This window comes from Meleagris gallopavo, chromosome 3 (assembly GCF_000146605.3).
Source record: "Meleagris gallopavo isolate NT-WF06-2002-E0010 breed Aviagen turkey brand Nicholas breeding stock chromosome 3, Turkey_5.1, whole genome shotgun sequence".
NCBI classification, from domain to species: Eukaryota; Metazoa; Chordata; class Aves; order Galliformes; family Phasianidae; genus Meleagris; species Meleagris gallopavo.
The window spans coordinates 14437788-14456164 of record NC_015013.2 but is presented as its reverse complement, the minus strand read 5'-3'; the positions used below and the strand labels follow the sequence as shown (position 1 = coordinate 14456164).

General features: G+C 38.1%; 1 protein-coding gene across 6 annotated transcripts in view; it reads right to left on the bottom strand.

Annotated features, from left to right (window-relative positions):
- The window catches only part of PIGN (phosphatidylinositol glycan anchor biosynthesis class N), a 99854-nt gene that overhangs the window by 10158 nt on the left and 71319 nt on the right, over positions 1 to 18377 (bottom strand). For 4 of the 6 annotated variants that reach the window (XM_019613793.2, XM_019613794.2, XM_019613790.2 and 1 more), the window contains 8 exons: positions 16535 to 16643; positions 13204 to 13306; positions 11106 to 11208; positions 9030 to 9116; positions 6299 to 6354; positions 5759 to 5834; positions 4358 to 4431; positions 1441 to 1483 (listed from right to left, as the gene is read on the bottom strand). In XM_019613793.2, the coding sequence (XP_019469338.1) occupies positions 1441 to 1483; positions 4358 to 4431; positions 5759 to 5834; positions 6299 to 6354; positions 9030 to 9116; positions 11106 to 11208; positions 13204 to 13306; positions 16535 to 16643 (651 nt within the window). Of the gene's footprint in view, positions 1 to 1440; positions 1484 to 4352; positions 4432 to 5758; positions 5835 to 6298; positions 6355 to 9029; positions 9117 to 11105; positions 11209 to 13203; positions 13307 to 16534; positions 16644 to 18377 lie in introns of all 6 variants that reach the window. The other 2 variants (XR_002113027.2, XM_019613791.2) reach the window with 2 other exon arrangements.

Genomic DNA, 18377 nt, shown 5'->3' with positions numbered 1-18377 from the left:
GCATATACTGTTTTCATAGAAATCTGCCATAAATGTTGGACAATTCCAACAGTTTCTCATCTGCAAAATGGCAATAAAGTCAGGAAAAGACAGAACTGAACTATTTGTGAATTCTGGCTTATGGTCACATGAAACACTTGAAAGATTCAAGACTACAAACTAATGTTCTTCTACTTCTTCTGCTTTATATACACACAGTTCCTGCATATCACACCTCTTTGGTCAGACTTTCTTTGTACACTAACTATATACTTACTAATTGTTTTAAAATCATTAAGTCAAAATAGTAGAATATGTGAGGTACAAGATACTGGGGCTTCTACACACCACTACTCCACATATCTGTCCTCTGATTTACAAATATTTTAATCCTTTTCCTATAAAAGTTATCAAAAATCAGTTTAGTAAAAAGACTTGCTTGGAATGAAGCAAAACTACACCTTCTCAATTTCTTACTCTACAGCCAAATTAGTCATTTGGTTTTGTATTTGCTGCTTTTCCTATAAAGTAAGATCCAGAGATCACACTATATTGTACACTGCAATTTACAATGATACCATATCTGCAACACTTACACCACAGTGGCTAAAATCAACCATCATATATGAAGAGAAACACAAGCTCTACCTGCTACTTTTAAACAATTTCTACTGATTTGATGATACTGTTGTGGTTTAACCCAGCAGGAGGCTAAACACCACCCAGTCATTTGCTCACTTTACCCCCACCCCTCTTCCCCCGTGTGTGACTGGGGAGGGAATTGAAGAAAACAAAGTGGAACTCATGGGTTGAGGTATTAAGGGGCACTACTTGCTAAATTGAAGACAGTTAAAGGGGAACTACAAAAATGTACTTTTAATCTGTGAAAACAATACTGGGTTATTACTGTTCAGATTTAGGTTGTTTCATCTAGCTTTGATTGTGGATACAAACTGACTGAAGATTTCATTGATTAAGAGTTTATTACAAAGGACACAAAATCTCTTTTCTCAGATATTGCAGATCTCCCGGATTCTGGCAACATCAACAATGAAAATGATGCATAACACATTTTCCTTTGTGTTTCTTTTTATAGGAAAAGTAGGGGGCCATGAGGAGAAGGCTCACATTCCTGAAAAATTAAGCCTGAAAAAAAGCTAAAATTGATTTAAGCATTGCCTGTGAGTTTGACTGAAAATCACATGAAAAACTCAGGTTAAGTTGTTACTTCATTTTTGTCTCTTGCTATTATAAGAGCATTATTTCTTTAGAAGCTTTAATTACACGAAATTCAAAGAGTTGTGACTGCAGGAGTGTTATCTCTAAATTATGCCAGGATTTCAATTCATTGCCCTAGCTGCAAAAAACTTAGAAGTTGAAACAAATTCAGATCCCTACATGGAGTTAGTAGAGCCCCCTTGGCTCCATCTTATTTGAAGAGAATGTGCAACAACAACTTACCAAAGCCATAATGTCTGAAATCACAAGAACAATGAGGAAAAGGCTGCAAAGAAAAAAACAGAACCAGACTATTATCCGACACACACGCCCACAGACATTGCAAAGCTTACTAAAATCTCCACAAAGAAATTAAAATAAGATACAATTTCTTGTGCTTGCCTTTCAACCACTCAGCTACTTTTGCATTTATTAGAGAACTATTAAAATACATGACTAGAATATTTGGTATTTGGTATTTGTAATCCCACCCTGCTTGAAACAGACATTTCACATTAGCAGTTTCAATTTTGCAACAGAGAAACCTAACACGAGTCATTTAGCAGAGAATAAGAGCACGTTGGAAGCAGCGCCTGTCCATTTCTGACACGGAGCTCATGCACAAGCTAAGCCGAATAAAGCTGATTTAGAAGCTTGAGGATGGATTCAAGAGGGAATAAAACTGTTTTGGATAGGGAGATAACTGAGCTGATCGGTCCTACTCTGACATCCTCCCTGCTGAACAAAGTGCATGCCTCCTTTTCAGAGCTTTGGGCTCCCGTAAGCTCTTCCAGCAAGGCATAGCATTTTGGTGGCACACTCCCAGACTCCTGGGAGCCTGTCAGGCAGCAGGTTACTTCTGGGAAGTAGACTGCAGCCAATAAAACGAATCAGAAGGGAGCACGTCGAGCTATTTTTTTCCCCATTAACCTAATGTTCTTTTCATTAAACTATGTAAATCCTAAATTGCATGAAAGCAATTACTATAACCGGTTAAAACTAGTTTCTAGTTAATGACACTGAAGCAATGTAGCAAGAAGCTGACCCATTAGCAGAGAAGTCCTTAAGTATAATACAGCTAATTTGTCAGTAATATCACCATAAATCCATGAAGCCTTTTTAGGGAAGAAGTGTCCTGCTGCATCCAATGAGCTTGTAGAGGGGGACATCCGTACCGATGTCTTCTGATAAGAAAGGGATACTGCTATTGCTTAAATCATGCTTAAATGAACTAGCATGCTACAAACCTACTGCATCTCAGACTCACTGAAAGGCCTCTTTCCTCCTACCTATGACCCAGATCAGATGTTGCAATCTTGCACTGTCTAGGAATCACTCAGCTAGAGGGCTGTTTTCACAGGCAAGTTATAGGAACATTCTGACAGAATATTCCCCATGAACGGGGAAAAAAAAAAAAAGAGTAATTCTTTTCTCTATAAACAAGGAGTTTGGGAGCAATTCGTTGAAATCACAAAAATCTACTTTCTGCCATTCTGAACTGCAGGAAGCCTTTCACAAAGGAAGGACGCTAATTTCAGTGTATGTTTATAACACTACAAAAACAAGATTGGCCCCTGCGATGCCTTAATCTAGCTAGCAGGGGCAGCAAGAGCAATAATGAGAGCACAGTACAGGCTCTGGGATGCACTGAGAATCAGAGCACAACCCCTCCAGGGAACCTGGGCACATCTTGTGGTTTCTGTCTCATTCCCAAGCTGATGCTGTGGTAGTATCTTTGCTATTGTTACCTGAGCAGTTAAACAAAGAAAGCAAAAAATCCCAACCTAAGGTACAGCCACAGTCTCAGAGTTGTAAACATGTACTTGTGCCTCACAGTTTAAGAAGTTTATATAATTTCGCTTCTCACGCACACACAGACATTTCATAGAAGCTTGCAATAGCTCTGGCATCAAAGCATTCATAAGTTGGGAAACAGTGACCTTTATGATGCCTGATCCTTATACATGTAAATTGCTAGCTGATCTTCTAAACAACCCCAGTTCCTCAATGCAGCTCTGCTCCTATATCACCCTTAGTGAGGAAAGTGGATACACTTCTTTGGAGGTTCCAGGGACAGCTCACACAGACTGCTTGCACAGCTGAGGCAGGAAAGGTTTAGTGGGTGAGCCTTGTGCTGTTCCTCCAAAGTCTGTCCTGGTCTAAGGTTGCCATGTACGTCCTAGTACTGGGTTGCATTGTAATAAGGAGACAACAGGCAGGGCACAGATGGGATGAGAACAAACTGAAAGGCACAGGGTATCACAGTCAACATGGGCAACTTCCTCCAGCTTAGCTGAGGAATATGCAATACAGAGTCACTGCAGTACCCCTGCCACTTTCAAGTGAGACCCTCAGTCAACCTCATACAAGATCCCACTAAGACAAATTCAAAACCAAATGGCTGACCAGGACCACCTCCGTGTCAGCACCATGATGAGCAGAAGTTGGGTACTCTTCTCACACTCCCTCTAAAAAGTCTTTAGAGATGGAGAAAGAACTGGCAGTCATCTAGTCCTACTGCAGGGAAGAAATTATTTACTCAGAAGGCAGTGAGGCAGTGGCACAGCTGCCCAGAGAAGCTGTGGTGCCCCATCCCTGGACGCTTAAGGGCAGGTTGGATGGGGCTTGGGTAGCCTGATCTAGTGGATAGCAGCCCTGTCCATGGCAGGGGGTTGGGAATGGGTGTATATTAAGGGACCTTCCAACCTAAGCCATACTTTTTTTTTTTTTTTCTTCAAATGCTACTCACCATGAGGTCAGTGCTACAAAGCTCTGAATTGGTTACATTATAAATAAGTTATTTTTAAAATATTGCACTATTGGCAGACTTGCAATATGAAACAAAAGTCAAACTTTAGGTTCCGCTCATTTTTCTACATTATGAGGAAAAAAGTGCTCCTTCTGTGTATTGTCAAGAAAGAATATTAAATATCATTGCTTCAGACAGAGCAAACACTTCCATTTATAATCATTTATCACAATGAAAAGAACTCCTGAGCTTGCAAAATCACTGAACAAAAAATATGAACCACATTAACAAGTAGAAGTAACATTATAACCTGTTTTTTCTTTTAAATTTAGATTGAGATTTGACAATTTTGAATTCTTGCAGAATAGATTTGTAACCCTTACTAATGCAGAAATACAACACTTACTGTACCTCTTAGATGACAGCTGTGTTGTGACTTGAACAGCTTCAAAAGCACATGATACCAGAAGAAATGGTATTACAACCTGTTTAAAACACAAACAACATTTTGGTTTATAACCATATTTACAAAACAAACCTGGCAGGTTGTGGAAATATTTTCCAGATTTTGAAATTATCACAGAATGTGTACGTTAGAAAAACAAAATATTGGCAAGAAAAGGTAGAAACGCATTCTGCAAAAAGTGTGCTTAATAAACAAACAGAAAATTCCTCCCATGGTTGTAGCTGAACTGCAGTGAAATAAACCATGAGGCAATATGGAAAACTATCAATAAAACACCCTGGTGATCCTCACTTCATTTAGTCCTTTCTTAGCACTGATGATAAATACTTCAGCAAGGCCAAAGGAAAAAACTGTTGAGATACAAGATCTCACGTGACAGATGCAGAGCTCCAAGCAAAGTAGAACAGGTCAATCTCAGCCATCAAAAATTAAAAAAAAAAAAATATATCAGAACATAGCATGTATTCAGCAAGATAAAAATTCACACTGCCCTCCAAACCCAAGCAAAGCAAATGAAAACAGTTCAGTAATTTAAGAAGAAAATAAAGTAAAAAAAATGAGCGCTGCCTTTTGCTGCTTCCAAAGCTGACTTGCATTCCTTAAGGTAGATGTGTGAAAGCATCTTGATTCTTACAGGCTAAAAGCTGTTTTCTAGAATCCAAAAGATTTTCACTGACCAGTGTCCTGAAGTATAACTGTAATGTAAGTCTGTTTTCCCGAGGACAGAAAAAGCAGAAAGGCAGAGCAGGAACTACTGCATATTTTAAAGAAATCTATGAATTCCCTATTTCCCTTCCTGTTTTTCTCTTTAGCTCTGCCTTGGGCAGATCAGAAAAGAGCTCCCACACCTTGCCTGTTAGCAAGAAGTGCAATCCAGTCTCTAACAAATCATTAAGATATTAAAAACATGTTAAAAATAGTACTCATTGTAAGAATGACAGCCTAATCAGGAAAGCACTCAAAGCTCGTACTTAATGTAATGTAGATAGATGAAACTAATAAAAGAAGTATATATTCCCTCAATGTTTCCGTAGATATTATACTACGGGGAAAACTTACCATTTAAAAAAAAATTTAGAGGTCTTCTTAACATTTGAAACTTCCATCTTAATATAATAAACCAATCTAATGCCATTAAATTATACTTTCCATACAGTTTAGTTTCTTTCCTTTGGGAATCAGAATTTAGCTCTAGAAATATTATAAAGGCTGAAAAAGCTTCACACATGGATGAGAAGGCTAATGAAGCTCAAACAAAGATACATGTTTTTGTAACTACTACGTACGTGATACATCGTTTGTTAAACAGTTCTTTGAGAAAATTTCACTAAGGTAGAATTACTAACCTTCAACAGAAGCAAGCCTCCCATTATAAAGGGACTGAACACAGTCAGGAAACAATAGACAGACGCAGGATCAAAACTAGAGAAACATGAAAAAGACATTACAACATGTCTTCAAAATGGCATTTTGCATTTAAAAACATAGCATTTAGTTAATCCTGGGTATACGCATTTTTAAACAAGGCTTCTGGATTTCTTTTCTCTTGCTCAAATACTGAATTAGCAAGGACTCTTTACACTTCACTTTTCTTTCTCTACAATTTTTTCTGCTGCTGCCTTTTGGGAAGTCATACTGCTGATGAGCCATTAAGTTCTTTCAACTCCTTTCTACATAATGAAAATTGAAATGACTTGTAACCAGGGTCAGCTCTTAAGGAACAGGTTACAGAGAGAAGAAACCATATCATTTGTTATCAATATTATTACCAAATATTGCTCTAATTCTGCTGCCCTAATTTTGCTGACTAAATTTATATTTGGTACATCAACTGTAGGATCTACTTTTGTAGCCTACTGTTTCTCAAATGAATGAATACTATTTACCTGTTAACGGAAGCTATGTTTCCAGTGCCAAAAAAGGCTGTCACTATGAAGAAAACCTAGATGTATTTAAGGAAAACACACCACAGAAACAGCTGCAGTAAAACAAAGCACTTTCCCCTTCAATCCCATCTACTTCTGAAATCTTGTCATGAAACTCTAAGAAGCAGACCCACTATTACAGTTTCACATTGCATGAAGACAATCAAAGCACTGTCTAGCTCTACCCAAGATTTCAGATATGATTGTGTCAAATTTTACTCATAGAAACTGCATGTATAACATTTTAGTGGCTGTCTTAAAGTCTCCGCCAGAAAATTGGCAGCTTGTTCTCTGGGTTTCTAGCAAGATAAGAACATACCTGGACACAAACAAGCACACATTTATGCTGACATTTTGCATCAACAAACAAAATAGATGGTTTTATTGAGGAATCAAATGCGGAAGAGGCAGTTGGCCATGAAACATGACTAAAGGTTGTTATCCCTCCCATAGCTTTGTCCTCCAAAGGTGCTGAGCCTCTTCATTGCAACATGGGACTACCACTGTACTCAGGAGGGGTAGGACAATTCTTGCACAATCAGTATAGCTAGAAGTTGTACCAACCTACCTTGTTCATCTAGATATGATGATTGCTGCTATAGCAGCCTATTAAAGATTCTTCTACCTTCTGAGCTCATTGGGACCCGTTATGACTCACATCTCTTTGGTCAAAGAATGGTTTTAACTACTTTTTCTTTTTTCTTTTTTTTTTTCTTTCATTTCATCAGGCAGAGAGTTTGTGACAATGGCTCCTGCTGCTAGAACACCCTCTGGGTCCTTCCGCTCCTGTTACAGCTACTGCATCAGATCATTTAAGTCTCTGCATAAACAGCTTGCTACCAACTATTCAGCAGAATTGTTGTGATTCTGCACACAATATTTCTGAAAGATTAGGTCAGCATAACTACAGAAATTATACCTCCCAAGTGTATCACATCATTTCAAGTTTAGTAACACAGCAGTCTAACAGCATAGCGCAAATCTGTCAGCTGAGATTTATAAGAACAACAATTCTGTAATAAAACAGAAAAATACCAGTGGCACATAGGTCTAATCAAAATGCTAAGCATATGCAATCTGAATCTTCTTCTGGAAGATAAGGTCTCAGTGCAGACTGACTTTTGGGCCCTATATACAAAGCTTGAAAGATTATTTTCAAGATACACAACTCACATGGTTGCAACATGATTGTTCTAATAGAAAAGGCCTTTAACAACACTATTTCTAATTGTTGTACATATCAAAATTTAAAACAAGCAAATATCCATGCCTTTTGAACTAGAATGTATCATACCTTTTCTCTACAAAGGAGACTGCAAATTGTCTAGTTTTTTTCAAGACCTGAACAGAATACATTTAAGTATTTTCATGTAAGATGAGATTAAAGTACTATATTTAAGTGTTTGATATTTTGAGGTAGTATAGTGAAGTTTTAAAAAACAATCTTTTTTGGGGGGATGAGGAGGGAAGGGGTTGGTTAATTTTTAGGATCTGACAGCAATAATTTCACTAAAAGCTTATTTCTTGTATAAAATCCAGCAAAGTAACAAATGAAATAGATGAACTCACTGCAAGGTCTGATGAGCGGTTCTTCAGATATGCTACGTAGAGAACACATGTTCAACACCTAGCATGCTGTCTTACCACCTTCTTTAGCAATGAACTGCCTTTTTAATGATGTGACCATCTCACTTCCGCTTCTGCAGATTCCCAAATTCAATCAAATCAACAACACAGACTGCAATTCTGATCCACTCCATCAGATTTGGTTATTCTACAAACTATAAAGCCTGTTTTTGCTGGAAGTAGTTTTGAGGCAGCTTTTTCCTACCTCCATCTGTGACGACCCACCTCTGATAGAAAGTTGTATATTCTAGTCTGGCTCATTCCAGACTCTCCCATTTGCATACTCATTACCCTTTCTGCCAAATCACTTTCACTGAACTGCAGTTCCACAACAAAAAAGAAAAACTGTAATATTATTAAGGTTTTAGAGAATTGGAAACAAACAAAGAAAAAAATCATCAGCAGTTACAGTAATGCAAAATAACTGCAATGCTAATAAACAAGCAACCCTTCCCCTCAAGCACAAATCTCTTCTAGCAGCAAAATTGAGTGTATCACACATCCTTTCTAGGCCAGAATCTGGCAGTATGTTTTGTTAGAGTCTGCAGGAGCTCTTCTTCTCATCTGCCCTGATTGGACATGGCCAATGCCCACCTATTAACAGTTTCTTCCTAATACACTGTCATACTCTAAAAATGACAAAACAAGAATAATTTTAGTATCACTTTTTCCAATTAATTTATCAAGGCTGAATGAATTCCCTGCAGCCAAAATGTAATAAAACACAACCAAAGTTGAGAACCAGTGTCCTTAGAATAAAGGTTAACTCAACTGCAATAGTAGTCTTTTCCAACCTTAATGATTCTATGACTCTATAAGATGCCAAACTTCACAAAGTTGCCAAGAAGATGGATTTCAAAAAAGCACAGTTCATTACAGTGTTTTTGTTTTTTGTTTGTTTTACTGCTGCATCAAAAAGCAATGTACAAGACCGCTGTCTTTTGAGCAACATCAGATAAATAATCTTCATTATTTTGCTATTTCCAACCACTACCAGACTACAGTTTTTGATTGATTGAAACAAACCCATCTTTTCCTTGGAACACAGCAGCCAACAAAAGGATACAAAGAAGAAAGACCTGCGGATGTCGTCTAGGTGGAGCTGTCGAAATTGAGTTATATCAGTAGCATAGGCGAAGTTGAAAACAGCAAGCTGGAAAGACAGCAGAAGAAATCAATACATAACATAACGGATGTACTTTGACAGACCCACCATAGATCTACTGAAATAAATGAGAAATAACCCTAATTCCCTAGCAGTTGTTATTAGAGTGGTGTTATGATGAGGACTGCAACCTTTCCTTTTTTTTCTCTTATTATACTTTAATGAATCTGCCAGAAAGACTCTACAAATGAGATGATGAAATGAACACAGTGGAGCTTCCACTGCTATCTACACTAAAAAAAACCAAAACAACTTCTATGCCTTAGATTTATCATATTTTCCCATCATAAATATTCCTCCTCCTACACACAATCACTTTCACTGCTCACATGAGTATGTGAAAAAAGACCCACAGAAATAAAAGACCGCAATTATCCCTAGTTGACTTATGCTGTGAGTGAGAATACTAAAATATTCTCCATCTCCTTTAGTTCTCATCACAGTAACACTTGACCTAAAGAGAACCATTTTCATAAAGTTTTAGAAGCCAGTGAACTCCTTTTCATTGGGGAAAAGAAAAAAAATTCAAATAACAGATTTTCAATGCCGACAACATTTTAATTAAAATTAATCTCACATCAGAAAGCTGAGTTGGATTCTCAAGCACAGATTTATTTTGACTAAGTATTAACAGGCATCTGAGAGATTCTTTTTCTAATCTAAAAGTGGGAAGCAGAAGAGAGCATTATTGTTCCTTTCACTTGGAACCAAAAGTCAGATGACATACAGATAGTAACAACATAAACACTAATTATGGCTCACTTACATTCTTTTCATTTGCATTTGATTAATGAAGTGATCATCATTGTTCTAGTCTTCTATGTAATACATTGCTTTAATAGAATTTTACTTAAAAAGAAAAACAACTAGAAGATCAGAACACTGTCACGCAGGTAAGCACCACAGATTCTGACTTAGCAATTCAGATGCCACAAAACATCCTCACATAAAATATCTCAAGTATACACAGTAAAAATGAAAAGCAATTCCCATTTTCATTTCTGAAATCCAGCCTTAAATTGGTAAATTCCATTCCCTCTCAAGCTTTAAAATCATCTCTCCTGTGGAAGGAAAAATATCACAGCATTTGTGAGATCCACTCTGGTGACTGCTTTGGCATGAAAGATGTGTACCACCACTCTAACAAGCAACTCTGGCCATTCCCATGCATTCTTACCCAGATTTTCCATGACCAGCACCAAGGAGAGCACTTGGGAGAAGTAGGGAAGAACCATGTTGCATATTTGCCTGGCTTCGATCACACAGCTCTGCAACAGGCACTTTGGCTCTGAACTAATGGCATAGCCACAGCTTACTAAAACCTTGACATAATCTAAAGCAGCAGTGTAAGCAGCACAGGCTTTGAAAATAGCTTCAAAAATTTTAGGGTGAAAGAAGTTGCATTGCCATCTATTACAGAACTCTTTTTCCAGGCAAATCTAAGACTGTACGAGTTCCTATTTAGTCTCCAGTTAGCTGTCTGGCTAATCAAAAATAAAAGGCCTTTCTTGATGAAAGTGGCAAGACAAAGTCAAACAAGATTTCTTGCATTTCCCATGGCTCATTTCAGAAATGAAAATACTTCTTTTCAGTCTCTTACGTGGACACTCGCTACTGCCATCAGAATAAAGAAAGTACAGTGACACTGTACTTGATCTGAAGAGTTACTGGACCTTACTCTGAATTAGCGTTACAGAAGAGAGTGTTAGTGTCAAAGAAGAGAGAGCTTTGTATTTGGCAGAACATACTACTAAGTCAAAATGATTTCCTGCATTCCTAGAAATAGCTCAGATGTGAAACATCTTCTACAAGGTCACATTCCCATTTCATGAGACAGCTGTTACTGGGCTCCCAAGCTCCAAAGAAGAAAATGCAAAGTCTTGCTCTATGAAAATCACCCAGAACATTTATTGCACCTAAAGGAAAAAGAAGATGCTTCTGGTAATTTAAACTGATATAACTATCTGGAGCAGTTACCTTTGGTTTGAGTGAAAGGCCATAGTGCTGCAATGCTTCTTGTTCCATCTGTATCCACACCAACATCAAACCAGAGAGCACCAGTGGAAATAGAGCTTCATATCTGATTAGCAACATAATAATCACAGTAAGGGCAGTTATTAGCAACAATTTAACATCAAATGCCATCATATTTATTTTATCTTTCTTTACCCAAATCATACATGGAAGCCACAACAGCACTCTCCCTGCCACCATCTCTGAGGAGTACCCACAGCTGGTTGGTGAAGTTTAAAGCCACACCACAATTAAACTGTACAAGTAAGACAGGCAGAATGCTTCAGCTTTGCTCAGTTGTGTTTTGCATCCATTTCTTTATCTGATTGTTGCCACAATATTGGCTGAATTCCCACTGATAAGATTAATAAAACTGATCCAAATAAAATTTAAAAAGAAACAGGAAAAAAAAAGTCACACCCAGCCCTTGTTTTCTTCAAAATTGAAAGCATTACAGTAAAACTTATTGAGAAGTTCAGACCAACTTAGCATTTAGGAAGTGTGTCTCTTTACACAAACAACCTCATACTGGTGACTTCAATCCAGCTGCCAGGAGCTGGATCAGAAAACCTTGTTTTTCCCTGCCTTCTATATTCCAGGTGCACTTCACAGTGCTTCTCATTTTTTTCTTTCAGATAAAATTCTAAAACCAACAGTGACTGTGACACCAATACTGACAAAACTACTAATTTGTCTAAAATTAAGAGAAAGATTGCATTTAATCCCGGTATAGTCTCTATAATTCCCTGATTGTGTAGCTACAGACTGCTTTCAAACAGGAACAAAAGGTTTTGGACTTTTCTTTTAATTATAAAAATGACAAGCAATTAAGAAATGTGCAAATGACAATGCTTGGGTTGTCAGCAGCAAAAGTACCTGCAAGCCTCACAGTTGTCTATGCTTGCCTGCAAACTGAATGTCTTCAACTGAGTGACAACTTGTAAGAAGCTATGCTCTGCAGCTAGCTTCGATACTTCTACCCAGCTACAGCTAGAAAGTGCTGGAATATTAACAGAGCATTGAGGAGACAAATGCAGAACCTGGATTTTGTTGCAATTTTTTCTTCTTTTTTTAAATAATTTTCTGAATTTGTTGGTCTGTGTGAACACTGTAGGAAGGCGCCAGAGAGCAGTCAGCATTTAAGTGGTTTGGTGCAGGGCCATGGCATAAAAAGGGAGGTTGCCACTCTCATGAAAAACAACATGCATGCTTTATCCAGTAGCAGGACAAGTTAAGAAAGTCAAGTGCAAGAGTGTGTGCAATGACAGAAGTAACACTAGAATCACAACCATAACGGTGAACTGGGAGGAAGGGGCAGGTGGGAGATAAAAATTAGAAAGGTGCTTGATCTGAAATAAGCATAGCTACAAGAGGCAGCTATTGCAAAATATCTGCTGTAGAATATTTTATTCCACTTAATTTCCCAGTGTAATTATGTCCAGAGGATAAATGAGACGTGAGGTGAAAGGGATGGTTCCAACATTCCCTGCTAGTTGTGCTTTTAAGAGCTACTGAGTGGACAAAAAGCCAGTTAGCTGACATGGAGCTTTCTTCACTTAAACCTCCAGAGGGTTGTCTTTTGCCCAAGAGAGGAGCAAGCTCTGCTCTTTCTGGGAGCCTAGCACCCTTTTGAAAAAAGTTACTTCCATGACTTTCCATACATCGCTTATTTTAAGGCTACTTATTTCCCATCACATCTCCTTTACTTTTTTCACTTTTCTTTCTGAACAGAAAAGCACGTACTAAACAACAGAAGATGTAAACTAAAACAGATTTTCTTATTTTAGTGCAAGACTGCTTGAATATGCATCCTTTCAGTCTCTGTTTGGTCTAGCTGAAAGGAATGTCAACAAAAACAGAGAGCTTATAATAAATACAAAGAGAACTGCGGAAGTTCCCCTGAAATATTCTTCAGGGAACTGAAAAAGAAATACACAGTGAGATTAGAGCTGGAAGCAAGCATCATATCTTTAACAGGAATGCTCGTGAGATTCAGCAGACAATTTCACATTTAGCCCCTGATTTTCATATGCAAGAACAAAACAAATAGAGTAAGAAATACCCTGTGCTGAGGAGCAGGTAGGTGGCCATCAGTGAAAGCAGTATGCTGAACAGTCGCTGGAAGAGCAACGTGGGACTCAGTAATGGCAATGCAGAGGAAGAAGCTGCAATAAAGGAAGACCTGTCAGTCATTGCATGCAGAACATTTCCTCCTCAGTAACAACATAACATTCTTCAAATCTTGACAGCTTTATGTACAAAAATTCTATATTGGTCATACATGCCCTACTTATTTTGAAAAGTTACTTCTGCTGAAGAAAGTCCGAATTTTGGCTTTTTTCTTTTTTCATTAACCCTTCCCGAGGGGCTCATGGGAAGCTACTGGAAGAGAGTGAGCAAAGAGGAAGAAAAGTAGAGGAAAAGTATCCAGGTGCTTGAAGTCAGGAAAGGAAGAAGGAAAAGAATTGCTCTGATTTGGCCATTTTAAACATGTGGGTTTTGTTTGTTTGTTTGTTTGCTTGTTTTTAAATATGAAAATTTTATGTAATATACTTATAAGGAAGTGAGTGGACAAACAGTGTTGGTGTGATTCTTCACTGTAAGAAGGTCCACTCACTATCAAATAACACTCAAAGGTTGCTTCATCATTAAGTCATAATTACTTATTCTATTAAGGAACAGAAATCAAACTATAATATACAGTAAGTACATCTGTTTTGTTCTGCTTATTGTCACAGTATCTATGTAACATATCTATGGAAGAGTAATGAGGCAGTTTCTGCAACCTTCATTTCATTTCCTGGCTTTTAGTCTTGGCCACTGCTACAATTACAGAATAAGGGACTTCATCTCAACAGTGCTTCAGCCTTCTAGCATCACTTGTAGTTTTCCGTGCTTACAGAAGGCTCAGCGTAAGGAGGAACTCCAGGGACACTCACTGCAAGCCAGAAAAGCTGGAAAGAAATTCAGTGTGGCAACTAGACTCTTGTGAATGACGCTCAGTGCATCAGATGTGCATCGCTCTCTGTATACAATCACAGATGAAAACAGATGTGTGTGTGGCAGATGATAATTAGCCTTTCCGACTTTGATATGACACATGAAATATTAACCATCAAAAAACTTGCACACTTCTGGCTGACCTATAAAGTCTCAGTACACGTTTCTTGTACAATTATAATGTGAAATTCCCCAAAACTTGGCTAGATGCTATGGTATGCTGATGAAAACTTTAAAGCATAATGTATATTGATTTAGAAACATCTGGTAACACTAAAAAGGTTCTGAAGAACATGGAAGTGGCTGGAATCACTCTGTGCCTCCTGGGTTTACCTCTGTATGTTTGTGGTTACCATACAGGGACTGCAGCAACCACACAGCTTAACAGCTGAAGCCAGAAAGTCCTTTTTTCAGGCTTGTAGGCACACATGAGTAAACTTGCCTGATTCCTCTCAAACCAGTCTTTCTTTAAAATTTTAATTTAGGTCTAAAATTATTATTTTTTAAAAGTAGGTTTCATATTCATCAAAATGGCTATCTGAAGAGGGGATAACAATTTGTTTGAAAGTTGTAGAGTGCAATGAGGTCTCCCCTGAGCCTCCTCTTCTCCAGACTGAACAATCCCAGCTCCCTCAGCTGCTCCTCATAAGACTTGTGCTCCAGACCCCTCACCAGTTTTGTTGCCCTTCTCTGGACACATTTCAGGACCTCAATGTCTTTCCTGTAGTGAGGAGCCCAAAACTGAACGCAGTACTCAAAATGCTGCCTCAGCAGTGCTGAGTATACAGAGGGATGATTACCTTCCTGCTCTTGCATAACACAGGCATTATGTCACATTTTTGGTGGATGCTAATGACAAGGCAGATGCTTGTTGTGGTTATGCAACTGCTTGTTGTGCTTATGACAAGGAATCTCTCTTCAGGAGGAGTACTGAGGACATTCCATTGGATGCCCTAGCTTTTTACCTGCTTAGTTCTGTGTTTAATTATGTAAAGCAACTTCAACAAATGCATAAGGCTCCTACCTGGAATATCATATCCACTTGGAAAGATTACTTCCAGTCTGAAAAATTTTGCTAAAATATTCAATACCAGCATGGCAGCAAAGAGGATACATAGTTTACTTCATTTTAGCTTTATTTTTGTCATAGAAACACCACTATCAGCAAAGAGAATTTCTGATATACTAGAGTTCTCTGATTTCCCAAATAATCTCATAGATAAAAGACACATTTCTTTCACTGTCACACAGATAAGAATGATAGCCTTTACCCTCAGTTCCTGCTACAGTAAGCCAAGCAGGACATCACTGATTTCATTGACTTTAAAACTGCAAGGAATTCATCCACACAGAGACAAGCACTTAGCTTAGTAGGCTACAAAGGAAGGAAGGATGGAAGGAAAACAAAACTACATTATGAAGAATATTCCCCACACAAACAGTAATCACAATCACTTGTATTGGTCTTGAATTTGCTCAAACAGAAGTAAGACTTCTAGAACTGACAGGATTTGATTAAGTTAAAGCAATGTCACCAGTACAGGAATATACACAATATACAGGACGTCCAGCAACAAGAGAACAAGAGTAATAATTCTTCCATGAAGCTACATCTAAATTATAGGTCCTGAGTTCTAGAAAACTACTGCTTTCAAACTTCAGAGGGGAAGTTTTTTGGTCTAAAACAATTCCCACATTTTGGATCAGACAGGGATAAATGCTGCCTAACATTTGCTAATGGAGCCATACAGAAATTATTTTACAGCTGAAATACCAAACGAATTACTTTACTTTATATCATAACCCCAGTGATAATTACATTTGCTCTGTTTAATGATCCTACAATTTTAATTTAAGAGCAGTGAAAAATCCAGAGTTGTAATTTTTTTTCTTTAATAATTAGGTTCTAACAGATATCAAACATATACTAATTTTATTAGTTCATAAGCATTTTTTAAGTCAGATCCGAAAAGCACATCCAGTAACCCAAGGGTCTCTGCTGTCAGCTGCAGCTTTAGTTTTTACTGAAATACAGCAACATTCTTTTCCTCACGTCCCCATGTTTTATCTGGCTTGTCTGTAGAACACCTCAGATAACTCTTCTCTGGCTTCAAGTAAACAAAAACGGCATTTGTATTACTATAACCCTAAAAAGGATATTCAGAACAAAAGAAAAAGCTACTTGTAAACTCAGTTGTTAGTGTTTTATAACAACCTTAAAAAGGAGTACTATTCTAGAAAATTTCCCAATGTGTTTATGAGAAAAAACTTAGTAAACACATTATCAAATTTTAAGAAATCAAGAAATATGTGGAACAGTAAGATGTTGATACTCAACCCAACCCCTAACACTAAAAATATTAGAAAACAAGTTTGGGAAGGAAGATGCTTACCTAGAGTCGTCCAACTGATAATTTGATTGAATACAGGCAATCCTTGCTTGTTTTTAAGACTGTTATGAGTACTGCTCACAACATATGTTGAAAGTGCAATACTGAACATCTAGAAAGAGAAAAAAATCAAAGAAACACATAGTTAGTCTGGAAATCTCTGCCATTCCATATTAAATATGTAAATATGCTTTCCAGTTGCATAAACACCTCATCTGAATCAACAGAAGAACAGGAACTCTGAGGAAGACTCTGATGTGCAAGTTGAGTATTTCTACCATTTTCTACCCATAATTTTTAATTAAAGTAAGTGCAACTGTGATAAAAGGAACCAAACAAAAAGCCAAGCAGATGAAGTACGCCAAGGAGTACATGTCCTGGACTGGCAGCCATGAAGAATCAGCACAACTTCTGGCTTCACTGCAGGATCAGGTACAGGGTGAAGGGAAAGTGTAGTTAAGAGCTTTGCATGGGCTGCATAGGTCTTGGGAGAAGAGATAGCAGCAGCACAAACTATAGGTGTAGTGTAAAGGACAAAGAAGCTGCAGCTTTAGCAAATTACTCAGATGAAATAGTCTGAGCCACCTCAAGCAGAAACCTCTGCTTTGGAGAAGCAGTAAGATGGAAGGGTTTTTGTTTTGGGCTAATTCAGGAGATGTCAACCAGTCATCAAGTATGAGCCCAAAAAAAAAAAAAAAAAAAAAGGGAGGGGAGAAAATTACCACAGTCATTTTTGTAAGTAGACAGTTATTCAAGAAAACGTTTGGGCCAAGTATTCAGCTATTGTCATTTGTTCACAACTTCCTAATTTCACTGAAAGGCAAATCAAGCATACACAGCACTTTGCAAATGCGCTTTAAAATGGCACTCTAAGAAGAAACTACACAGCGTTCGCTGCCTTCCCTTTTTACCATATGAATAGCAGCCATTTCCCATCCAGACACACTGACATCTAGCGGTACCCTGCCCAGAGGACCTGCCCGGCAGTCAGGATCCTTTTTCGGCTCAATTTCAGAGGTGCTCAGTATCTCCTCATTCTGTTTAATTTCATGGCTCAAGAATATGTAAGTTGCATTTTGTCTGCCATTAACAAACTAGATCAAAGGAGTACACCTCCAAAGGCTCAGGAAATTGGCCCATTCTGATGCTTATTTGGGATCACTGCTGTATTGTAGCCATATCTCTCTCCCCCTTGATGCAACTTTTCAACTTCTTTTAGTGTCATGAGCTCTGGTAAACTCCTACTATCTCCTAGTTGCTGTCACTTTGCACTTGTAGTCATCACCCATAGTATAACTTGTGCCTTTTAAGGTTCATGATAATCAGAGCATGTCAGTAAACTCCATTTACTTCTGCTAGATCTATGCCAGTGCCTTGGTATCCGCTTCAGAGACTTCTGTGTTGACAGTTCAGCTAACATCCAAACTGCTCTCAGTCTTCAAAGACATCTTCAGGGTTGTGGAGCAGCTTGGAAGTAACTTGGATGTGTAAGCAGAGATCTCCAGCTAAGAACCTGTCTTCTTTCCCCCTTTACACCTCCACTGAAGTTCAGAGATTATCCCTGAACAGTCTAAGGGCTGACCTCTGAGAAATGGTCATCTGTAGGTCTCAGCTAGAAATAGGAAATCAAGGGTGACATCAGCACCTCTTTGCCAGCAATTATCCTAAGCACCATACATAATAGCAACCCATGGAAAGAATAGTGTAAGAACCAGAATCATCTGTTGGATTTCTTCTGTTCTCCAACTCTACAGTTCGGATGTGGATTCCTACTGTGGCTTTAAGTAATTTAGAGGAGAAAATTAATCAGCTGCCACCTTGGACCTGCTTGAAGCTCAAGTCTCTT